Consider the following 26,886-nt stretch of genomic DNA (forward strand, 5'->3'; position numbering starts at 1 on the left):
AACATGTCGTGTTAAGGTTATGTAAGAGTTAAACAGCCCTTGCATAACCAATGGTCTGTTTTAGTGCTGTGTAACCATCACGTAACCCACAGTTGCTGAGTTTGTACAACATAACAATTCTTAGGACACATGTAATATGGTGTCCACAGATACTGCAGTTTGCCTTGGGTAAACCCTAAATAACCCAGAATGAACTGTGGAACAGTATATTATCCAGACCAAATCACTGTGAACTGCTAAAATATAATAATTTGTTAGGTGTTAATTGCAACACTTTATCTCAGTTTTACCCATTTATTTGTGAATTCAAAGCTTTTGTTCTACCACACCAAAGTCCAGCATCAACTTAGTCATGAATACAGGAATGGTGTGAAGACTGGATTGACCCTTGGCACAGTGTCAATGATGACCCATCCCCAGTGCTGCCAATAATGCTTCCTGCTAGTGCTACTGGGGAAGTAGTGGCAAGGAGTAGGCGGCCCTGGTAGTTGCCCAAGTGAGCCTGGTGCTGTTTCAAGCATGTCGATGATAGAAATCCTGCATTTACCAGAGATTTCTCTTTGAGAAAAAAGTAGGACAGCTAGCTTGGGAACACAGTCTGTTATTCACATTTCTGAAAGAGAAGAAGCTTCCCCTCTCACCCTGCAAAGAAGATTGCCTAGATATGAGTCATGTTCATGTATTTGTTTATGAATATGGCTGTCAGAGGTCACGTTTCAGATTATTTTTCCCCTGGTGAGTATGATCTTACTGTCCCATGCTCTGAGTTCATCACTTTGCCCGTTGCATGGATTTACCATGCTACTCTTCATTCATAATCTGAAATTCTCAAGGTATAATTCATGTATCAGCCTTCCTCAATCTGGTGCCCTCCAGATGTTTTCAACAACTCCCAGGATTCTTCACCATAGGCCATGTTAACTCAGCATGATGGAAACCGAAGTAAAAAAGAAATGGAGGCCACCAGATTTGGGAAAGCTGCTCTATGAGTATATATAAGTCTACAGTTTCAATTAATTTCATATTTTCAAAACTCCCTGGGAACTGTCTCACCAACAAAATGTTCAGCATCCTCACCAAACTATAATTCACAGGATTCTTTGAATGAAAAAGTATCAGTAAGACTGACATAAAAACAATAAAAGTTGATATGGTAGATAATTTCCCTTAGGTTTTCCTTTCTCTGCTATTACAACATAACATGCAACACTTAAGTAATATGTATGTTATAATCAAAATATTCTGATCTTCATCAGAAGATCTAATTGCTATTTCCAACCATACACAAAGATGTTAATGTATCCTGAATCCTATTTATTTGTTTAAATGTATATCCCACAACTTTGGGTCAGTTTTAAGGTGGAAATGTTTTGAAGATGCACTTTTATTTAACATGACTTTCTAAAATTATACTCTCAAGGTATCAGAAACTGAAACCCATTATGAAAAATCTCAGCTCTGCATTCTCATTGTGGGATGCTAGTTTCCTAATGATTTGAAAAGGAAACTTCCATATTCTTATGTGAGCTCCATTTGCAATTAATTAGAAAGCTAGCATCTGTTAATCATTGCACAGCCTAAATTGAAATCCTATAAATACCACATCTTAGGACAGTTTTGTACATGCATCCATGGGGACCCATGTATTGGATTTCTGTTTCCACAAAGTGGATGACGGTAGTTATGTCAGCCTATCCCTTAACTGCATTTCCTTAAGGATCATAGGGATAGGGAGCTGTTTTACCCACTCAGCTATGTGGTAAGTTAATTTCATTCGTACATTGCACAGACTGAACACCACAGAACCTACATAACTTCTTCCAGTTTCACATATGCACTGTTATCTTCCATGCCATTTCTTAAGCCAGTGTATTTATAGATTTATTTACAATTTAGCTACCCTTTCAGCTTGTCCTGTATATTTATGGTGGTTATTATGCAATTGTTTTTCTATTTAAAACAGACAAAACGACCACCTCTGTGGCTCTCCACGATTGCTTACAGATCCATGTTTGTAATTTGTTGACTTCATGGATGACTTACATGTCTTAATGAAGTCCTGAATACCTTAAATATCTGCCATGTGATCGGCATTCCTGGGCTTGTTTAGAATTATCAGTTGAGGTGAATGCATTGGGGGGAAGACAATCTGGACTGGCCTATGGCATGTGAGGAACGTGGATTAATCATTACCTTCCTGCCAAAAACTGACTTGTTAGCAGGGTGGATTTGATTTAAAGACTAGATTTAAATCATTGCTTTCTACATAATTTGCACACGTGCCTGCTTTACCCATAGGTAGAGGAACTTGATTAAAATATTCCCAAACTCAGCCTCTTTTATGGCCTGCTGCCATTATACTTTTCTCAACCAGGGAAAGAATAATATAATAAACCTCAGTCTATACACAAAAAGATCCAAAGACTTGTATTCAGCTCAAAAAGTTACACTTTCATTTTTACTGCTTGTCCCTCCCTCCTCACACTTAGCTTCTTGTGCAGATCTATTCCACTCCGAACAATCTTCTATTCATTGAATTTTCTGAAACTTAGCTCTCAAGATGTAAAGGGTTGATTCTGTATATATAGATTTGCAAAGGAACAATGGGATTTAGCTCTTTTTCTCAACTCTGTATGTTTGTTTTATAACATTTTTGTTGTGAAGAAGAGGCTATGATCTCTACAGACACATATTCACAGTTTTGAGAACTGGAAAACCAAGCAGCTATGATAGTATCTTCTAGATAGATTATTGGGCATTTTTTCTTACAGAAACCTCTGAAACAGCATGACATTGTGAATGAATTAATAGAATTCATTCACCAAAAAAATTAAACATTGCATGAATATACAGCCTCATGCTACATAATGAAAAACTAATACTTATTTCACAATGAATAATGTTTGGACTATAAGGTATCTTAAATAGAAAACTATCTTTAGATAGATTTTTCCTCAAAAAGCATTTTATTTTTTTTTAAATCCAATTTAAATAAAAATCCATTTTTACATTGACCTTTATTCACCCTGCCTCTCAGAGCTACCATTTGCCCCTCCAGTTTCTATTACAGCAAGGCCACCAGTCCAGCAAATTCTAATCTATATACTTTCCTCACTCTCTGTTTCTATTTCTAAAGAAAACACTGGCCTTAAAGAGGTGATAATGTGTCAGATGTATCATCTACTGAGGGACAGAGCCATCGCTGATTGAATAACTCATATAGAATTTCTGTGTCCTTTTAAATGCCGTTCATACATTCAGCTGTATGAAATGCAAGGCAATGGGCATATACCTGCAAAGAAGCTCAGCGTAATTCTACCTCTTCTCACAACTCAATCAACACCAATAAGTCTAGATACTTAAATCCTCTTAATTGATCGTACAGAAATGCAGAACAAAGCTAGCTCTTTTATTTCATTTCCCCATTAGAAGTGCAGCTTCTTTCATCCATAGAGCAACAAAAGCTACTGCATTCGTCTGACAGGGAGCTGCAACTGATACTAGTTCTCTGACAGATGGCCTTTCATAATGCAGATGTTTGTTGCACTTACACCCAATACATGATTTTAAGTACATGTTTACTTAAAGAGTTTTAGATATATTTCTGAAAAAGCTGTACATAGCTGAGAAGGGATGTGAACTTTTAACCAAAAACATTATGCACCGCATCACATTGACCCACAGTTGTGAAGGAGAGAGAAATGGACTCTCCTCCTGTTCCTCCATAAGCAGCAATGAGATAGAATCCTCATCTTAAAGAGCTTGTTGTTTGTTCTTCCACATAAACGCAGAAGAACAATTTGAAATGCACTGCAACATAAAGATATGAAACAGCTACACCCACAAAATCTGAAAGCAAACAGCACTCATTGAGCCTTATTTAAGCACATCAGACTTGTGTAATAATACTGCATAGGGAACATGTCCAGTGAATTGTGCCTAAGGCTCAAAGAAATGATAAAAGTCAAGAGACGGACAGTAATAAAAGAATGTTATTTGACTGATACAGTCAGTTACTAGACACAAAAGAACTTTATTATCCCCTAAAATATGCAAATATAACTATTTTCCAAAACAAGGCTTTGGTTACTTTCAACTGCAAGTTGTAGGACATGTGGCATCCCCTTACTTTGACTACAGTTTTCTTCATCACTTCCATCCTTACAGTCATTGTCTCCATCACACTGGAAAGCACTTGGAACACATTGTCCATTTCTGCATTCCGCCAGTCCCTGACTGTGGCATGCTGGGAAAAACAAGAATAATGGCATGAGACACTGCCAAGAAGGTATTATAAAGGCTCTTCATTTCACATTTATATACACACAGAGAGAGGGAGAGGGGCAGTGTTACACTTATTTAAGGTGCAATATATAACCGAGATGGTACCAGTTTTTAAATTATTGATTGTATTTTATGTATGTTGTGAGCCACCCCGAGGCTTTGTTGCGATGGGGGCGGCATAGAAATGTCTTAAATAAATAAATAAATAAATAAATAAATTCTGTAGGGTGCCTGTAATCCACTGAACCTGTACAGGTATCCTATGAAGGGCAGAGGATGTATAGAGGAAATGTTTACTCAGAGCACTTATACCTCTGATTTTGCCCATCTAAGCATGGTGCTTCAGAGCAAGAGGGAAGGAAGCTGAGGCACTGCAAGGATACATATTATCTGGTCTGCTGGTCTCCTTCCACACTTTCCCTCCCCTCCCCTCCCCTCCCCACTCTCTGGAATGCCCCAGAATGCCCTTCTCTGAAGTTGCTCTAACAACCTCCAAGCTGTAGCTGGTGTGAATATGTCCATATCCAGCTTCAAGGTCAGAGTAATTTTCCAGCCTCATAGCTGGGAATTCAAAAACCTCTATGCCCATCTAGATAGCCCATTTAGTGGGCTACTGGATTGTGCTGCCCATGTATTATTTGCCTTTCAATAAAGATATTGCAGGAGCTAGATAATATAGTAACAATTGGTTAGTAACAATTAAAAGGAAAGCAATACTGTATAGCCAAGGCTATTAATTCAATGAGATAGTAAATTCATTCTTTATAATAAAATTATATCATATTCAATTGCACACTAAATTTCAAATAAAAGTCACAAGAAAATCTAGAAATCTATCTATACTCAGGTTTTATTTCTTGAAATTTTTTCCCACTGCTTTTAAAATACTGATACCAGGACTTACATAATTCGGTCACTTACAACAGTTTGCCTCATCTGATTTGTCCATGCAGTCGTGGTCACCATCACACACCCAGTCCATTTTTATGCATCTCCCATCTCCACATCGGTGTTGAGTTACTGGATTACAATCTTTGCAAGAACATAATTGACCAACAGGAAGAACAAAGACAACTCTTTGCATTATTCATTTTCTAACCGGGTTTAAAATATACTTAACACAAAGTGAAAGATGCTGTTCTTTTTTCAATTATGCCATGGTAAGTGGATCCATTAAGGTCAGAGAAATCAGAGTTATTTTACATGTGCCAAGATGTGATTTTTTTCCCTGTATATTTTGAAAACTAGATCCATTGGAATATCAAAGTGCCAAAGCAAGTTATCAAAACCAATCACTCAGCTTCTATCTACATACAATAGGGATCCCACTATTTATTTATTTATAAAAACTATGTAGACCACCTTGTTCAGATGCTAGTTAAGCAGCCACCAGAGATAGATTATAAAACACCTGAGAGAAATATGACATTTGTTGAGTAGAAGGCACTCACATATATGCTATTAGCTACATGACTGTCAAAGCTGCTGAAAAAAGATAAAATCACAAAGGCTCAAATAGGAGAAAGGCATATCAGAAATTACAGCAACATGAGAAATAACTGCTCAAATCATTTGAAATCTCCTGCAAGCATCTGGAAGACTATTATGGCAATAGCTGTAGAACATCAAACTAGTGTTGGTGGAGAAATTATGTAGTCCAGAAACTGTCAAAGTAGAGAGAGACCAAGATAAAAGCACTGCAGACAAACAAAAGAAGATAAGGTAATTAAATAATAGTAATCACATAATGTAATTGCATAGTTTTAGATGGTGAGTCATCTTGTTGAGTTTGTGAAAAGCAATTTCTTATTATTATGTATTCACCAAAAAATATCGTATTAACATAAGGAGGAAGTGGATTTAAATACCAATAGTGGGTTTGAAGGGGAACAAAAAACTGTCTAGTTATGAAAAGTTTTGTTCAGCTGACATAACATTTCTTGTACTCAGAAAAAAGATATTTTGATGGACTTTTCAGATTCACTGGAGAGAATGGAAACACTGCATAGCTTCCCTTGGAAAAGCTTTCTTTGATACTCAGATTTTAACATCTCAACAGGTGAGGGAAACATTCATGGTGGTGTAATCCCCAAAATATAGAATAATAGTGATAACAATTAAAAAGCAACAATAAAAACAGTAACTTGAAGATTAGGTGCAGAAGTCCCTCACCTATTGAGATACATGCACATCTGCTGGCAGTTTTGAAGGAACTAATAATAATGACTACAAAGAAGTTTGAAACAAAATGTTTCCTTAATTAAAAAAAATTAATTCCTTTCCCAAAAAGAAGGGGAAAATACAAAATTTATGGTGAATAGAAGTTTTTCTTTGCTATAAGGTTGCTAGAAAATGAATTTCCAGCTGATTGTTTTTTTAAAAAATGCCCTGCCAGCTTTTGGACATCAGGTCACCCAGACTAGAGAAGAGGAAGCTGGTTTTCTAAATGTCATTGACTAGTGGCAAAGAAACTGGCTGGCAGTCTTGCTCAGAACAATGACATCGGTATCTCATGATGGTGGTGCTTGATGGCACTGCTGTGGTTATGGTCGTGTACTCCAGTCACTGGCTATCACTACAGGTGTGGTAAGAGAAGCCCACCACTGATGCTGCCTGGCCCTTGCTCAAGAGATCAGTCTACCATTACAAAGTCAGTTCAGTCTTATGATTAGGGTAGTAAAAATAAGGAGGTTCAGAGTATCATAGGGGTTAAAAGAAATTTCATTTACAGATTATGGATTCTTGAAGTGGATGGTTTGGACTTGCTTAGGTTGTCTGGGAGAGAAGTCAGCAAGGTAAAATATGCAAAGAGCTGAACTATGTCAGTGCCTAAATGGAAGTTTGAGATGTCCAGCTGTTGTTTTAGTCACGTTAGATTAATTAAGATAAGTCATATCTTAAAGTGAAAACAATGGTCTGTTGGATAATAAGAGTGCTGAACCAGAGTGCTAAAGAGCACTGCTACCTTTTCCGGTTGTTCAGAAGGTTCAGCAACCACCTGAACGGTAGGACGAGAGGCAGCTGTGCAGAACTGTTCAGTCAGCAAGTGCAACCGCAGCAGCTGACAAGCCAAAAGCAAGTTTTATTCTCCACCTGCCTCCAGATGCTGTTAATGTCTCCACTACACACACACACACCCGGAAGGAGGACATGCACGCACAAAATTCCAATTTAGATTAGGAAGATTAGCAGGTACAATGAGCACTTCCAGATGAGGACTTGTGCAATCGCCTTGCTTTGTAGAATTTTTAAGGGGCCCAGACAACACCACTGTCCATTCGTAATCCCCCTGTGTCTTTCTACTGGTTCTTCCATCTGTTTTCTTAGCACAAAAAATCCATTAAGGAGGGTAGCAGCAGAGCCTGGTGAAGGTGTCTAAATGGTGGCATCTCTTCCTCAGAACCACTGTGCTGATAAAATCTGAAGCACTTCTCCCTTCAGCTACACTAAATTCAAGTCAAAAGATAAATATCAAGCAATCCGATCATAAATCATTTGCATTACATACAATCTAAATGTTTTGGGGGATTCTAGTATTAGTCACTAGAATTCTAATATTAATCACCAGAATTACCTGGTGGAAGGGGATTTGTTAGCATATTCAATAGCTGTGCCCCTTGGATGAATAGATGAATGCAAACAAAACCAGAGTATTCAAACAAAATGCATGTTATTGCATTCAGTACTGAGGTAGATGAAGCTTTCAGGTGAATTCAAAAAAACTCAACAAGCTCAAGCCTGGCTGTTTTTCCAGTTCCCAGGAACTGTATCTAATGTTAGAACTTATTAAATTTCATTTCACTTCAATCAGTCTGTTCCAAACAGGATTGACACCAGATACAATTCCAGAGATACAGCATTCTCCTTAACTCACCACAACCCTGTGAGGTAGGTTAGACTGAGAGTCAGTGACTGGCCCAAATTCACTCAGTGAACTTCATGGCCATGTAGGGACTAGGAACTAGTGCAATGCTCTAACCACTACACCATACTGGTTTAATGTATTCCATTCAAGTTTTTAGAATATACAAAAGATTTCTTATTTACCACAGTTCTGCTCATCACTTATGTCTCCACAGTCATCATACCCATCACAAACGAAGGTATAATTGAGGCATTTTCCTGTGTTGCAGCGGAAAAGTCCTTCACTGCAGTCTGAAAAACAAATACACTTTAAAAATATTGTCTTAGTTATACAGCAGCACAGAACTACATACCACTATATAAACAGGACAGTCAGTAAAGCACCAGAAAAAGGTTGTCTCTTGCAAAGCAAAATATTAAAGTGATTATACCCATACTGATCTATAAGGGACATTGGCTCTGTGCATCGAGCAGCTTCCTAAGAAAAAGAAATCAACAAGTGAAGTAATTTCTTGGATTCAACTGCAATAATAGAAAACAGTAGTGTACTGCTGTGTCATGCTTGCAATGAGAGCCACCCAGAAAGCCCTTGGCTATGGAATGGTATACAAATGCAATAAATAAATAAATAAAAAATAAATACCTCCTGTAGATGTTTGACTACAATGGAAATATTAAAGGCACAGATCCTCTACTCATGAAGAAGTGTAGCCACCCTAATCCCTTCTCCTACAATGGGATATTTATTGATTTATCATTTATTCATTAAATCTATATACCACCCTTTTCTTACAAAGAACCCAAAGCAGCTTATATAATACTCCCTGCTGCTCTCAATCCTATCCCTACAACAACAACCCCCCTGTGAGGTGGGTTGGGTTGAAAGTCTGTAACTGGCCCAAAATCATTCAGTTGGTTCCATGGCTGAGTGAGAACTAGAACCCAGATCACCTGAGGCCCAGACTCATGTTCTTAACCACTATACCATACTGGCTCCCAGAAACTTGTGCAGGGAAACCCCATTGGATTTTGTATATAATCTACAACTAATTGTGACAGGAGTATGCATTTTTTTTAGACCTTTGTGGGGCTTTAGCCAGAGTTTTGTCCATACTTAGCTAAATAGGACAAGAAAATAAAAATTCTGTTCCAAAGAAAAATAAAGTTTTATCACCTGTATAAATCAGGTAGTGCTTGTTTTGTGTAATATATCCTATGTCTGCTAGTTAGATGAAACAGAAAGGAACTGAAATTCTATCTAACTTTAATTCTTCCTACCTACCTGAAATTCTGCTATACATTCTACTGAGGACTTAGTAGAACAACATTTTTATTACTAAACTACTATGCCCAGAGGAACTCATGCATCTTAGTTGGGGCTGTCCCACTTTATTCTCAAAGCAACCCTTTAAGGGAACATAGAGCTGAAAGAAAATGAATTTCCCACCCAATGAGTGCTTAACTAAAGATTATATATACACGCATGCATGTGACATTTTTTACATGCCACAGTTTTTCTGCTTAAGGAAATAATCAGGCAAGGATGGGGTGTCCAAGATGCTCCAATTAACTTTTGCCACCACCGAGTCATGTGATTCTGAGGACAAGGATGCATTTAGACTCTGCTAGGAAGAAGTACTAAGGGAAAATAATTTGCAAGATAGAAGAAATAGGCAGCAAAAGGTTTAAACCAATTATCCGTTCTAAATTATTCCTTCCTGTCCAGACTTGCTTCAGTTTCATGGTTCAAATGTGTTTCAATCCATGTCTCCCTAAGACCAAAGTCAAAATATTATCCAATAAATCATATTAAAATTAATTTCCAGTGCTGTTGAGCAGTAGGGAATGTAACAGTTCACACAGCACTAGATTTTACAGAATTACCTATACTTGGTTCTGAAAGAACACAAAGAAGGAAAGGAAAGGAAATGCCAGACATAAAATCCTAAATATTATAAACTAAATGAAAATATGTGTGATCTTGAAATAGTTCATATGAAGTGATGCAGAACCCAGTGAAGTTTGGAATTAATATTTGCCTGGAATCTGCATCAACATGAGGTATCCTGGCATTAAAGGGTAAACAGAGATATCTTTTTATCCATACCTATGTTGTAACAAAGAGACAGTATTTTAATGCTTGCATTGTTTTCATTCTTTTAAAAAGCCTGCCACTTTTTCTGACTGCCCCGTCTGTCACAGAACAGTTTCAATTCCTATTTACACATATACTTTCATGGGGCAGAGTAACAGAGCCAAACTAGACATGATGACCTGCCTCCTTGCTAACAGATAAGGACAGATCTGTGCAGTTATCGTGTTTGTGAAGCTGTCAATTTTCATCCTTTAAAAGATTTTGAAGCCAAATCAGTTGCCACTGAATAAATATAAAGGACTACTTTCCTCGCCTACTCCCTTCTACCTCCATCAATCAGTATTAAACAGAGTTGTTCTACATAAAGAGGGGGTGGGCTTGTGGGCCATATGTGCCCCCTGCTCCCCCCCCCTTCGCTCCTAAATCCAGTTTAAATTTTGAAAAACAATGTTGTATTGAAGTGGTTCCAAACCACTACGAACAAGTTTATGAACAAGCTAATTAGCTTGCCATGTGTTGCCCTCCCCCAGGCCTATGAAAAGTTTTCTTATTGAGGGAAAGGTGTAGGAAGGATTCCTTTATACTGATTCAGTGGTAATCTATTCCTCTTATTTATTCATGGTTCTGTTACAAAATTTTGCAACATGCCTTACCTGAGGCTGCCTTGAAGACTGGTTCGGAAGCTGCAGCTATTGCAGAATGTGGCTGGTAGATTGCTCAGTGGACTTTCTTAGCATGCATTTACTTTCCTGGTGTATAAGGAAGCTCAGGACCCAGTTATCTGAGGAACTGCACTCCCTCATATAGGTTCTCCTTCACTCTGAGAGGGGTGGCTTGCTGACCATACTACACCTGGCCATGGTGGGCAGGAGCGTGTTCTCAGCTGTGGCAACCACCATGTAGAATCACCTGCCCACAAAGATTAGGTGGAGTGCTTCTGCCAACAACCATCGACACACTAATTGGCTCACACATTTCCCTGAACATGTGGATCCTCAGCTAGCCATAGTTACTTTAACGAGACTGTATTATTTTTATTATTATTTTGTCCTTTTAATGGTTTTATTATACTTAGGGTTTATCTTGCAAACCACTTCCAGAGTTCTTTTTAAATGAAAAGCAGTATAAAAACATCTATGAAATAATCAATAAACAGCAGCTTATGCTAACAGATGCCATTTTTTAAAAAACCTGGCAATCATGGGAATCAGATCCAAGAGTCCACCAGACCTCTTATGGTTGTCCTTGAGAAATGTAATAATCATCTCCTTGCTTCTTCCACACTTGAGAACCCAGAAATTCATTGCAATAAATAGATCTTCCTTCCTATAAGTTATTTCTTACACCTTCTAGCTCCTCGTGTGGGTTGAAAGACAAGTCTGGATCATATATTACCACACAACAGGCTAATAACCACTGCTCTGCCCATAGTCTAGCTTAATGCTGCTTCAACAGCACACAGAAGCTCAAACTGCCTGCAGCAATATTTTTAGCACCAGTGTCAGCACTGGTGCTCATACTGAAGGTGAATATGAGGAACTAATGGGGGCTCTTTCGTCACCAGAAACATGAGGAAAAGGGAGAGGTAGAAAAATGCTTTCCCAACTTCTCTGCTTCTAAGGAAAGCTGGTAGGTCTCAAGTCCTGAAGGAGGTATTTTCTCCTTCATAAGATAAAGAGATGGACAAACATTTGCTTATGTGTGCTCACTTACTAAGAGTAGCAGATATAATCAGCCTTTAACTGTTTCTCATCTGTATAAAGAAAGGAAGTGGTTGAATGCACCATACACTAAAGAAAGCACATGTTCTTTTCCATAGCACCCTGTTTATGTACAAATATTTTTCTGATGACCTTCAAGGCTAAATCAAAAATAATTTGTAATCAGGTTGTTTTGCATGTGCTGCCAACAAAATTGCCAAAAGCATATAAATGGAAATCTTGTTAAGAGGGTTATCACTTTACAATGATAGCCTTTGTGCAAGGATTACTCAGATATTTTAAAAACAACTGTGTGTTTTTACAGAAATGTTAGCTGTTTAACTACTAATGAACTCATTTTTTTAAACAGCACATTTAAAAGGTCTACAAGCACATTTTCCAGTCATATCGGGCAAAGATAAACAGGCCCCACTGATTCCTGAAAGAGCTCAGAAGTGGACAGATGTAAGTACTAGGCAAAGCTTTTACCCAGACATAATAGCTGATTTGAATAATTGAAGTGTTGTTCCTTCCAGACAAAAATTATATAATGCATTTAAGTGACCTACTGCAATGCGCCTCATCACTCCAGTCATCACAATCATTGTAGCCATTGCACTGTAGTATTCCTGGAATGCAAATTCCACTTCTACAGAAGAAGCTCCCATCACTTTCACAAAGCACTGAAAAATGAAAAGAAAAAAGAAAAAGCCAAATATGTTTTTCCCCTCAGATTAAAAAGCAAAACCTGTCACAACAAATATTTTCTTCTGGTTAATCACAGCTGCTAGCTGATAGGTCCAGGCAGGCAGAAAGAATTCAGGCACACATACATTGATATTAGAGACTAAAATAAAAATGGTATCATACTGAGTGTATAGACTGAATCTATTATCACACCAGAGCTGGAAGAACAATACTTTGTCTGCCAGCTTGTGAACAAGCCAGATTTGATGTATTACTATTGACACATATAGCCCTAAAACACCTGGGGCCTGGTTACCTGAAAGTTTATCTTCCTCTGTAATATACAGGCCACTAATATATAGGCCACTATAACTTTTAGGGGAAGCCCTGTTATCTCTGCCACATCCTTCAAAGTCCCTTCTGGCAACTATGCTGCCAGAGAGGTGTCATCTCTGTAATAATGCCCACCTTCTGGAATTACCACCTCTGCATTATGTCAAGCACTGATTTCAACAGTTAGAAGGCTTGTTCACTCCACATTTCTCAAACATTAGCTTGTTTCTAACACAGTTGTTCTTTGTTAAAGATGTGCTGTTTTATAATTTTGGTAAATCACTTTAGGATGTTTTACCCAGGAAGTAGTACATAAACATTTGAAAATGAATAAAAATAATAGCTAAGCTCTCTGCTATGATTCACTTAGAGAAAAACAAGGTACAAGCAAGAGACTGGATAAATGCAAATAACTCATGGAAATGATCCAGTTTTGTCCAGTTTAGGAAGAGTCCAAACTTTATTTCATTAACAGATGTTTACACAGATTCTATCTAAGTTTTTAATCATTGGCTATCGGGCAGTATAAAAATGTAATAACTGGAAATAAATGAAATTACCTACCTCAATCATATTTCTTACAAGCTAATAACAGTGTGTTCCTTGAGCAATTTTGGAGACTCAATACAAGAAATATGAGAATTCTGACAAGAATATTACAATATATAATTGTAAAACTACTATGAGCAAAGATTATTGAAGGATGACTTTACTGCAATTGAAAGATACACCTGTAATGTTGGAAGGATCAACCACTAAATTTCCTGTGGTGGGAATATATTTTCTTTGTATGCTATCAAGGGTAAAAATGTCACCTAAATGAAGTTGCAAAAAACTGATGGGATCCCAGTCTTGAGTTATTAAGCCAAGATTTGGAAGACAGCTTTACAAGAATAAGATCTGCATTTTTTATTTGGGAAAAGCCTTTCCATTTGTAATTTATTCAAAAGTGATTGTCTACCATTGAAACCACCACAGCTAGATTCAAGGTTGTTATCTGTAACAGGTGGAGGAAAAAACGTTCCCCAAAAAACGGACAAATCATATTTAGCAAACAAGGATGCTTCCTCTACAAAACTGCTATTGTATCCTGATTATCCAAATATATTTTAATCTTCCTGTTTTTCCCATCAGCATCTTGAAAATAAATTCTAAATATGTTATACATGACCACATTAAAGACTAATAACTGATTCTTTTAATTAACTTCCAACTGAATTGACTTTGAAACAAGTTGTCCTTATCAGGAATTTATAAAATAAAGAAATGTAACTGCCTGCATCACCAGTTTTCTTATCTTGTAACAACAGAACCACATCAGACTCTTGTTGCTTTTTCTTATGGAAAAGTTTATGAAAGACCTTGACTTTGGTAAAGCAAAGCTACTGCTGTTTTAATAAATTGTTTGGGACTCAAAATCCTAGCCTTTCAACTTTTAAGAAGACAAACCAATTCTCCCATTTAGGGAAGATCAACAAACTAGTTGGATCACTCTAGGAATATAGTAGTTTCAGCTCAAATTCATCTTTCCTTTGTTGCCTGTATTCTGGAGACCAGACAAGTGGGTGGAGCAGAGAGCAAAAAATGGGAGGTTGTAGAAAACAAACTTATGCAAGGTTCTTTCTAGACAAAGTAATAGATCTATGATGAACCCCCCCCCCCGACACACACACACACAGTTTTATGGTTTAAGTTAAATACAGTGTAGGAGACCCAAATCAAACCTGGGTCCCAGTTTGAATGTATTCATTTATTATATTTATATCCTGCTTTTATCCTTTCATGGAACATAATTGTCCTCCTCCTGTTTTCAATGTTATCCTCACAAGAAGAACCCTGTGAGGTATGTTGGGCTGAGAGTCTGTGACTGGCCCAACACCACCCAGTTGGCTCCATGGCTGAACAGGAACTAGAACTCAGATCTCCTGAGCCCCTGTCTTAAACTCTTAACTACTATACTACACCATTCCCAGTACCATTTCTTTATCAAAATCAACTTGCCCTGATATTAGTTGTCCCATGGAATGAAACATGTGTCTCCCCATTTTCAGTGAAAATGCGATCCAGTTCAGACCCTTAGCTACTTTTTGTAACAATATTTTTTAAAAATGCAGAAGTTCTAATCACAGAGAGAAACCTGCAAAAATGAAACCAGATTGAATTAAAGCTTATCCACTAAAATAAACAAGTATAGCACCAAACTTGGCTCAAGGAACAAGGAGACTGGGTGGTTGTAGTTGTGGTCTTTCAGCATGTGACCTCCTTTGCATCCTGACCAATGGTCTGCTAGTTTCAAGTGTCTGCATTGTAACTGACACTGAGAACATAAAAGAGGTTAGGATACTTTAAGTGTTCTATCCACCCTGTTCCCTCTCTCTGCCTGAGCTGCTGGAGGTGGAACAACTGCATACCCCCAAGGCTATTGGACTTCAATATATTTTCACAATCCTTCCAGCAAGATCTATTAGATTAGTGAACACAAGTGAGGGCCTTTTTAGATGTGCTTCTGTAGTTTTGTAACTAATTCCAGAAAGAATGTAGCTGCATTTTTATTAACTTTTTAACATGCCTTTAAAATGTCCACATTTTGATCTGCTTGTAAAGTGCTGATCTGGGTTTTTAAAAACCACTGCCCCTTTTAGCTTTTATCTGTGAAACAAAGGTCTGTGCAGGCTTGGTCCTGTTCTAAACAACTCCTTTTAACTGTGCAATTGTACAGTTTTTCTATTTGCATTCTATGTTTTGTTTGTGAGCTGCCTTCAGGTGGCGCTGTAGCTCAGTGATAGAACACAAGCCTTAAATGATGCTGTGAGGTTCAATTCCCAGCATCTTTAGGTAGGGAAGGAAAACACGTGCCTGAAATTCTAGTGTGCCACTGCTAGTCTCCTTTAGACAACACTGGTCTGACTCTATTGAAGACAAATTCCTGTCTTTGTTTCTTCTTTAATCACACAGCTCTCATCTACAATACTTCCTCTTCTGAAATTCAAGAAAAAATTTATAGTTAATCCTCACAATGCAGTTAGCAATAACCTTTTATTATTGCAAATCTGCATTATTATGTGGCTTGGTTAGTACTCCATAAAGGTAGTATGCAAATCAGCTGCACTTGCAGTTTCCTTTTCCAATACATGGCACATGATCCTGGAATACAGGAATGCACATAAGAAGCAATTAACAGCTAACAGATGAATTAACAGTTAATGAACTACATTGTAACATGACTATGGTTTATACCTTGTTCTTTGCAGCAAAATGGAAACTTAAATATACAGAATCCATGGCACAATTTATGTAAGAAAATATTAAGTTAGGATTTGGATAACCAAACTGCATCTGTTGTTGTGTTGTTGTTATGTGCTATCAAGTCAATGCCATCTTATGGTGACCGTATGAATGAAAGCCCTCCAAAATTTTCTTTCTGCTTGGCTATTCTAAATTCAAGGTTGTGGCTTCCTTTATGGAGTCAATTCATCTCTGCATCTACGTGTTTAATTTACACTGCAGCTATTTCTTCCTATATCATCCAATTTAAAGCAGCTGGACAGCTTTTATAATCCCATGACTTGACTGATCATGATGCAAAAAAATTGAATTATAAAGGCTACTTGTCTTCTTATTTCATCATACTTCCATCATTACCATTTTAACAGCAGGTAGTGAAGTTCTTTATGCCTTGACAGCCACTAAGAAACACACCAAATTATTGCATATGTATCCTCATCCCTTCACTTGCTTTAGGACCCAATCCAATGGCCCCCAACAGAGATGCATGCAAATCTCTGAACTCAGGAGTTTACAAATGGTGATCACCACCACTGTGTTTTGCCCCATGCCTTTTATCTAGATGGCCATATCTGATCATCTAAAGCACTGAGGAGGAAGGAGGAAGGCTAGGGTGGCAGCATGAATCAGCATTAAGTTCTCAGCCCCAGCCTCCTCCCTTCTGCCTCACCCAGGATGACCCCTTTTCTCCTTGCTGGGTCACATTTGTGACCTTGAGGGAGGCAACTGCCATGCTCCTTTCCACACTCGCTGGCCAAGTACCAAATCTGGAGGACCTCAGTGATGAGGCGCTGAAGAATCTCCTGCCCAGGCAATGTCAGAAGACCACAGAATTGCACCCTTAGAGTGTAATCATAAGCATCACTACTCAGCAGTAACTTCCCCTGAGTTCAGCAAGACTTAGTCCCAAGTAAATATGTATAGGAGAGCAGCCTTTGTCCTTGATTTAAGATGAAATACCAAAGAACACTAAAATAAACATAAGCAGCCAGATGACATGTACACTTCATTACTTTTTATTAGCCTTTCCAGACTTACTAAAAATTAAATATACATTTCATGCACCATTTGTATTCACTCAAAGTAACTTACTGCATTACTCAAAATAACTTACTGAATCAATGAACTATTTACATCCTGCTTATTCAAATACTGTTCAGTCCATGGAACAAGAATGCCTGAATACAAATTAATAACTGATCAAATATTTAACAATCAGGAATGCATATTATCTCTCAGCCTTCCCCAACTTGGCACCCTCTAAAGGGGCACAAAGATTGCTATTCCTTAATAAAACTAGAAACTCAAAACTGTCCTAGCAAGCCAGTATTCCTTTTCTAGCCCATACAGGCAGGAAGAGTTCATTCCAGCAAGCCCTGGAGTTGTCTGGTTTCAAGGTATTTGCTCTTCTTAAGCATCCTTCAAGGAAAAGAAGCTGAATCTAAGGGTGAAAGGGCAGAAGGGAGAAATATCTTCTCCCATTCTAAAGTTTAAACTTTTCCCTAGTATTTCTTAGCTAGTACATTCAATCTAATCATTGTTCTCCCTCATTTGGTTGAAGAAAGTGAGACTGGCAGCAAGCCATCAAGATAGGGATCATAAATATATTTTAAAACACTTGGGGAAGAAGACAATTAGTGTCCACAGGGAATTGATTAGAAATATATGGTTGTGGGGAAGTATTACTGAAAGCCTCAAGACTTGAGTGGCCAACTGTAGAAGAGCATTTGCTGTTGCCAATGACATGTGAACAAAAGCCAAACATTTATTATATTTCTATCCCACCTTTTTTTTCTTTCATGGAACTCAAGGTGACTTACATAATTCTCTTTCTCCTCTCAATCTCACATTCACAGAATCCAATAATGTAGGTCAGGCTGAGAGTCTGTGACTGTCCCAAAATCACGCAATTAGCTACATGGCTGAGTGAGGCCAGAATCTAGAACTCCTGAGTCCCAGTCCTACACTCTTAACCACTATACCACATTGATTCTGCTAGGTATCACTCTAAAGCCCCTAACCCTAACCCTCACCTTTTATTCAGCATGATAAATTCATTCAGCAGTACTAAAGTCTTTGAAGAAGCTTTCTTCTACTCTCACTTTAGTTCTGTACAAGCTAGGCTTTCCCCCCTCAGAATAAATAAGCTATGGTGCATGCCCTTTTTATGAATCTCTCTTGGGGAGCTGCAGGGGAGCTTTCCAGCAGAATCTCTCCTGTCCCTGACTAGCCAGCCTTCTAAACTAGCATTCTACAAAATTTCAGATTTTCAGAGTTATTCCATAGTTTATTAATAAAGGCATACTGGAACAAAACTTTCTTTAGGATGACAGATGGCTTTTACTTGATAAACAAGACACATATTTATTTTAGGAAAACAACAACAGGACCTATATTTTTTAATTCATTTATTCATTTCCATCATCCATCTCATCTCTTAGCCCTTTCAAAATCATAGATGAAACTTGCCAGGTACAGACAATACGATAACTCACATACAATTTGTGGAAAATTGTGCTTATATTTCTTCAAGAAGTCTATGGTGGCAGAGAGGAAGCTGTTTTCCCAAAAAGAATCATGCTCCTTTAGCAGCTGCATGATACACAGAAATGTAAGAAAACAGTGTTTTCCCCAGTCCAAAGGAAATTCACCCATTCTGCCTTGCTTGCTAGTTTAAAGTACAGACAACCTGCCAGAAATACTCTCTTGCCAAAACAATTATCCCACATTCCAGCATGTGATCCACTGTCCTGCACCAGTTTGGTAGAAGCAGTAGGGAAGGCTACTAGAGCTAAGAGTAAGGTCTTAGAGATCAAGCTAGAGTAAGGTCATAGGGGAGCTTCTAAAACAACTGATGGCTGAGTACTTAGAGACAACCTTAATCCTGTTTTAATCGAAATCCACCTTTCTCCAAATTCAGCTATTGTACATTCCTCCATTAGATTGCAACAATGGGATTCCTGTTTTTTTGATATGGTCCAACAGTCTTCCATCAAGCTTACAGCATGGAAGAACACTGGGCTTCCTCTCTTTTGTTCCCTATCTTCGGTATTTCTCCCTTCAAGATGGCACTTTTGTTACAATGATGTTGTTGCAGCTGAGACAGTAGTAGCATCACCTCATACATGAGGTATTACTCTAATCATCCAAACTCAGAAGATTACAGGTATTAGACATATGTAGGGCTGAAGGAAAATGGAAAGCAAAGCCAGCCAAGTGTTCCTCTGACCCTGAAAAACAGAGATGACTGATTCACTTGTCTAAATGGCATGCCTTGGAACATGAGGGAAGCCAGCTACAGATCTGTCAGGATTCTGGTGTTTCCTTTCACTGTCCTTGGGATGCCCCAAACCCCATCTCCAAGGTCAATTTTGTGACGCCAGGGATGAGGTGAATATTGCCCTTTTTGACCTCATGGCTGGGTGTTTAAAGGAAACCTAATGCAGTCCAGGTGCTGTCTAGACAGCCATAGAATTATGTTGCCCACATATTATTGTCATTTATTAATAACTGTTTGACTACTGTACAATTTCTTCTGGGAAATGTATGTAATGGAGGTATATTTCCAATTATTTTTGTATCTCCTCACCAGTTAGCAGCCTTTACTTCTTAACAGTTGTAGAGAAAAACCATTTCCTGTACATGCAACATGCTACCAGTTTTTCTATTATATAGTTAGATGATGAAAATCCATGCCAGGGGAGCAAATTAATTACCATACTGAACCATCTGGTATCCACACAGCATGTTTTAATGGAGGTTTCTAAATGTTTTCCAGTTTTATACATCATATGCATCATAGCTGTAACATAGCTTTAGAATATCAAACAAAGAACAAATAGTTGTTTTAATCCATATTTATGAAAATGTTTGCTTGGGGAAAATGTTTTAAAATTCTTCTGTACCAGATATAAGCTTCTAGTAATTTTAAACAAATAGTAATGCTTCCTAGCAAGTGCCTCAAGCATTTAGAAGATGCATGAACAAAACAGTGTTATTTAGCACACAATGTGAGCTCAGCAAGTCTCCAAAAATGCATCCTTTGAGCTATTTTTCACTGTATAAATTTATTTTCCACATATCCACAGATTAGAATAAATCAGCAGGAATTGTTCTGTATCTTTCTTTCTTGGCCAACAGGCTTGCAGATGTGCCAGATGTGGAATACATATCACAAGGTACAAAAAATAATCTACACCATTTAGACAGATCTTTACATGCCACCTCCATACCAAGAATGAAAAAGATAGATTTCCAATTGAAACAACAGCAGCAGCAACAAAAATGCTCAATTCTTCTTACTGGAATCAAACTGAGAACAACCCTACCAAATTCTTTTTCACATTGTGAAGAAGCTGCATGTTATGCTAAAGACAGGCTACCGACTGTTTTTTCCCAAGGAAATGTGATAGCACTAAAGAACTGCTCAGCTTCCACCACTTGCAATGCTCATGAATGAATGTTCTTGTCTTGAAGTGAAGCAGGTATAGTCCTTTAAGTCGCCCCTCTGAAAATCAGGAAGTCACACTAACCTCTCTGGAGGAAGAGCAGGGTTAAGTGTTTCCCATTTTTGATAAATAAAACATTTCTTTGAAATCTCAGTGCACAGTCAGTCATCAAAGTACAAACCTCTGGAATCAATAAAATATGTAAGAGATTCACATACTTGAGAAAGCAATGTGATGTTTGTCAGAGGACAGTGTCATGACACCAGCACATAAAGTATGTAGGCTGGTGATCCTGCTGACAGCATAAAATTGTCTGAATTTATCACGTGGAGATCAAACATATATTCATGACAGATATATTTAAGTAATGGGATAAAGCAGCCAGGCACTTCCCACCTCCCCCCAGGCCCAATCATGCCCCCCCATACTTCCCTGCCCTACAGGTTCATGTAAATTCTATCTCCCTTTCTCAGCTGGAAGGTTCACCAGAAAACTATCATTGTTGCCAAGCCCATTCTCTCTCTCTCTCTTTCCCTCGCTTTCCCAGACATTGCATACAAAACTTTACTCCCCAAAGAGGTTTGCCTGGAGCCCTCTTTGTATTCTTTTCAGGCAATAATGTTTTTATTTTGCTGGTATTTTAACTGTTAGTCTGTTTTTAATGGTGGTATATTTTATTTAACTTATATGCAGAGCACATCATGAGAAAGGCGGGGCTAGATGAATCACAAATTGGAATTAAGATTGCTGGGAGAAATAGCAACAACCTCAGATATGCAGATGATACAACTCTCATGGCAGAAAGTGAAGAACTAAAGAGCCTCTTGATGCAGGTGAAGGAGGAGAGTGCAAAAGTTGGCTTGAAACTCAACATTAAGAAAACTAAGATCATGGCATCCAGTCCTCTCACTTCCTGGCAAATAGATGGGGAAGAAATGGAGGTAGTGACAGATTTTATTTTCCTGGGCTCCAAGATCACCACAGATGGGGACTGCAGCCAAGAAATTAAAAGACGCTTGCTCCTGGGGAGGAAAGCTATGGCAAATCTAGACAGCATACTAAAAAGCAGAGACATCACCCTGCCAACAAAAGTGCGTATAGTCAAGGCTATGGTTTTCCCAGTTGCAATGTATGACTGTGAGAGCTAGACCATAAGGAAGGCTGAGTGTCAAAGGATTGAGGCCTTTGAATTGTGGTGCTGGAGGAGACTTAAGTGGACTCCAGGAGATGGTGGAGGACAGTAAATGCCTCACTGTTGAAAGGCGGAAATGAAACCTTCAAAACCTATTTTCTCTTTTAAGTCTGAAGATAATTTGTTGAGATGGGGCCTTCTTTCTCCTTTGGTTTATAGCCATAGTTTATCTGGGAAATGGTTCTATCTACTATTTAGGCTTAAGTATTCTGAAATCCACAGGCTGAAAATTACCGGGCCTTAATACCTTTCTCTTCCCCAATTTTATGACTGCTATCTGCGCTTCTGCTTTTGACTTACTGTCCTTGATTAAGCAAAAGAGAGTCAACTCACATGTCCTCCTTTCGTAAGGTTCACCCTCCTGTCCATATGACATGCCACCCATACACACATACACCACATCTGTCAATTACGATCTTTTAAGTACATTCATTCCATTCTGTATATCACCACAGAATCTTGGAAGATTCACATACACATATACAATTGAAAAAGAAGCACAAATAAAATATGCTAGTAGGGAACAGATGTAATTTGATTGCTCTATTCTACCCATAATTGATTCTCTTGACCAACATAAGGAATTATGTGGTCTTTATTTTGTAATTAATGCTTCAGCAAGTTCTGATAGAAAAAATATTTTAAAAGTTTCTCACAATTTGTTTAATACTAGACTACTGACATTCTGATTCAAACCGTAATAAAGGTGCAAAGGGAGTGGGAAAGACTTCCTACAAACAAAAATGCAGTTAGCACATTTTGCAAATATTGCTGTTGCAACTGTAATTCACTTCACGATTTTATTCTAAGTGGTATAGTCTTCAGAAGACAAGAAGCCAGATTTCACAGGGCTCGAGGAGACAGTTCATTGGAAGGTGCAGATAGTAGCTCTGTGAATTAATTTCAATTATTGGATTAAATAACAGGGGTGGATGAAGGAAAAGCCATGAGGACACAACAGAAGCACTGAGAAGGCAGTACACTAGCCAACTAAATAGATTCCAGATTAGAAGGGACATCAAACTAATTATATAATAACTGCTAAATTGAACTTCCTAATCAGCCTAAGGTTGTGTATATTAGTCAAGCTAAGTATATTTCAGTCTAGTCAGTGCTGGAGGACTGACTGGTAGCCCCAAAAGAAGAGCAGGATATATGTTGCTAAGTAGGCTGGGGCACACTGGGAGTTGGAGACTGTTTTTCTGTCTAAATATGTACAGCATTGCACCTCAAAATTAGTATATATTTTAGTATTCTGAAAAAGATGTTCCTATTGCCAATGAAAACAACTTTAACCGCTCCCCCCCACCACACACACAGCCAAATATGTAAGATTATATATTAACAAGGGAGGATGTTTCCTAACCATTCAGGAATACAGGTCGTCATGTAACCAAAGAAGGATCTTTTTTTTTACAGTACTTTTTTATTAAATTTTAAAACAGTACTAAGAACATCAATCATCACAAACGTCGGAACTACTGAGTCAGTCCCTTACTACATATCTTTTAACATTCTGTAATCATATTCAGATCCATTTATGGAATCTTAAAAAACATTTTTAGATCTAAACAAAGTCCCATTTCTCCAGCCAATAAAAAAAAGGTTCCAAATTTGATAGAAGTCACTATCTTCTTTCTCCTTCTGCGATAAGATCAGTCCATCCATTTCTTACAGAGTCCCGTTTTCCTTGACCAATATTAAAAGACTCTCCAAATTTGATAAAAGTCAATATCGTCTTTCTTCTTCGATAGTAGCTTCAATCTAACCAACTCTACACAATTCCAGATCTTTTCATTTTTCTAATATTAAACAGATAAACTCCTCATTATAATAGTTACAAATACGATCAAATACATTTTTTGCTTACTAGTATTCCAGTCTAATATCCACTAAAAAGGAAAGTGAAAGAGAAGAAAAGTTTCAAGCTTAAAAAAGAACTAGACTTTTAACCCAATTTATGTTCACATGTCTAACATCCATTAAGCATCTTTAAGGACGTCTTATCTAATCTATTTAACGACAACAATTATCTATGATATCTTTTAAACAAATTTTTAAGCTAATTTATTAAAGTTTGATCTAGCTTACACTTCACTTAATCACATACAATTAACTCCATATAAGAGGCCAGCTCCTTACAATCTTTAATATATCTCGCTTGTAAAAAGAAATCTATTTAGTACAGCTCCTCCTACTCCCATAGTAGTCATTTTCTAGTATAGCAATTCAAAGACAAAAGAGTCATACAACTTAGCTTTTCGTCATTAATTTTTAAGATAAAAAAAGAAAAAGAAAAGAATCTCTCATTTTCCCTTATATCACCCACAAAGGAGAGGGGAAAAAAGGGGAGGGGGACTCCACTCCTATTCTTCTCCTTCTTAGTTCAGTTTAAATCTTATCTTATAATCTATTCATAATTCAACACATTTAAATGTAGAAATGCTTCCACAGTTAAAATCATATACCTTAGCCTTTCCATACCACAATAAACATGCCAACCCATTTATATCATTCCTTTCTAAGATTTCTTTTTTACACCTCTTCCAAACCGCTTTTGTTTTAATAGGGTTTGTTGAAAATCAATATTTTTAAACTTTACATCTCCAGCCCATCTTTCTCCCCTTGGTGTTATCTGTTGAAAATCAACCCACTTCAAAGTCTGTATTTCAGTCTTCACTATTTCTTGCTTTATCTTCAGTGATTGTAGCATTTGTTGTAGGTCAATATTTATTCCCAATGGCTGTGTTGTTTGCTGCAAATCAACCTTCACTGTTTCTTCTTCCTCAGAATCAATTTTAGTTAATTCAGGATCCATCCATCCTTCAAAAAAAATATTCCTTCCTTTTGTGGCCAAATTTGTTTCTTTTTATCCACAGTTTCAAATTTTTCATATACTTGTTGCATTTCTTGTATATTCTGTTCAGTTTTGGATTCTACATCAATCACCATTTCCTTAAAAGAAGCATCAAGCTTATCAAAGCGCTTTTTTTGCACAATTGAGAAGATTTTCTGTTGTCTCAACATCACCACTTGGGATATTTGTAAAATTGTTAAAGATTCTGGTATTTCCAAAAAAAATCTCTTCAGCTCTACCATCCTTGCAATAATTCCAATAGCCACAAAGTGGCAGCCAAGATCAGTTCCACTTTTCTTTTCTCTAGATCACTAGTGGTCAGATGGTTGGCAAGTTGCCAAATACTTTGGCAGAGGTCCCAGAAATGCAGACGAGGAAATGGAGATTCTTATATCCTTCCTCTTTTCTCCCTTTTCTCTTTTTTTTATGCCAATTAACAATAGATATAGTTTTTCCGCAAGTAGTATTGCAAAAGAAAAATAGGAATGCTCACCCAAACAGTCATCACATTAAAGAAGAAAGCATCCAACGATGTGAAAAATATCCTGGTGAGTGTCCAGTTGATCTTGGCAGAAGTCCAAACAGATATCCAAAATGATCGGTCAAAGCTTTGAACTCCTATCACATAATTGCACCTTAAAAATTTAAACTAATTTTATACCCTTAGAGAGGGTAGAGGAAAAAGTCTTTTCCTTCGGCTTCAACTTGGACAAAAGCCTCAGCACTCTCTCATCTCAGTCGCTGCCTAAACATCTGGAGGGTTTTTCTTTTCTTAATGCCAAATTATAAACAAATGCAGCTTTTCCACGGGTAATATTGCGAAAGAAGTAAAAAATATTTACTCAGCAGTTCCAATGCTTATCTAGCTAATAAAAATCCTAAGCTAATCTTCTAAGATGTCGAGAACTTGAAGGGGCTGAAACCACCCCGTGTTACTTGGTTGAGAAGTACCTGAATTGCTCTCAGCAGATATGAGATTGCCATCACACATCAAACCAAAAGCGTGCCCAGGCAATCTGTCTTCACCCTGACAGGGCTTAGATAAGTCTCCCACGACTTGCTGCCGAGTAATACCGGCGTGATAAACGAACTCCGTTAATCACAGCCGTCTTGTTCCGACGCCATCTTGGAATCACGAAAGAAGGATCTGATACACTCAACCATGTCCAGTTGGATTATTAAAATTCCTGGGTGTTTTCTTTACCATGACAGGCATACTTGCCTCAAAGTAATAAAAGAATATTTCATGCTCATATAATGGAAAAAGGGGTAGCTTTCTACATGGAGTATAGTTATGATGCTATATACAACATTTTTAAAAACAGGACTTCTCAAGCATTCCGGAGCTAGTTTCACACACCAGGTAAAATTATACTAGGTAATGTGAATATATGCAATACGCCTAAAGTAAAGTCTTAAAGAATATGAAGACAATGCATGGTGAAGGAGCACCTCTCTGGTCCTCCCACCCCTGCCAAACATTGAGATAGGCACTGTCCACATGGGACACCTCAGAGCAGGAGGCAAGGAGACTGAGGCCTCATCAGGATAACTTGTATCTTGTTTAGTCTCTGTCTCTCCACTCCTGGCCTCCCAGAATGCCCCCAAAAGGCTTTTCTCTCATGTAGTTCTTCCTATGCTGGCTGCAGTGGGGAAAGGGGGAATCAGAGCTCCAATCAGCAGTTAAAAGGTCAGAGTGATCTTCCAACCTTGTAGTTAGAACAACTAATAGCCAGAGGATTTCTCTGTAAAAATAGTTTGCAAAATTTGTATGTCAAAGATTATTTTAACATCACAAATAGGAACCAGGAAGTACCTTGACAACCTCATCTGACACAACAATCATAAAATAGCAATGGATGTAGATATGTTATTCAAAGAAATAACTGGATTATTTCCAAGTACAAAATGTTGCAATATTGCAACAAAAGTTCTGCTTAGAAGAAAGATGCCTGGATACTTCATTGCTATTTACTGCACTCAGGTAAAGCTCAGATGGCAAAAAGGTTACTATGATGGCAAAAATACAGAGAATCTTCTCAGTGTTATCTCTCCAGCTATGGATGCTTTCTCTAAAAAGACCTGTCTGGCATCAACATTGTCACATTTTCTATGTCAAATTAGTATTTTCCTCTATTCCT

General features: G+C 37.8%; 1 protein-coding gene across 9 annotated transcripts in view; it reads right to left on the reverse strand.

Annotated features, from left to right (window-relative positions):
* CORIN (corin, serine peptidase) overlaps window positions 1–26,886 on the reverse strand; it is a 136,784-nt gene that overhangs the window by 52,639 nt on the left and 57,259 nt on the right. For all 9 annotated transcript variants that reach the window (XM_044417812.1, XM_044417809.1, XM_044417813.1 and 6 more), the window contains 4 exons: window positions 12,513–12,626; window positions 8,332–8,439; window positions 5,206–5,316; window positions 4,130–4,246 (listed from right to left, as the gene is read on the reverse strand). In XM_044417812.1, coding sequence (XP_044273747.1) covers window positions 4,130–4,246; window positions 5,206–5,316; window positions 8,332–8,439; window positions 12,513–12,626 — 450 coding nt within the window. The remainder of the gene's footprint in view (window positions 1–4,129; window positions 4,247–5,205; window positions 5,317–8,331; window positions 8,440–12,512; window positions 12,627–26,886) is intronic.

Source organism: Varanus komodoensis, unplaced genomic scaffold, assembly GCF_004798865.1.
Source record: "Varanus komodoensis strain SLA01 unplaced genomic scaffold, ASM479886v1 scaffold9, whole genome shotgun sequence".
NCBI classification, from domain to species: Eukaryota; Metazoa; Chordata; class Lepidosauria; order Squamata; family Varanidae; genus Varanus; species Varanus komodoensis.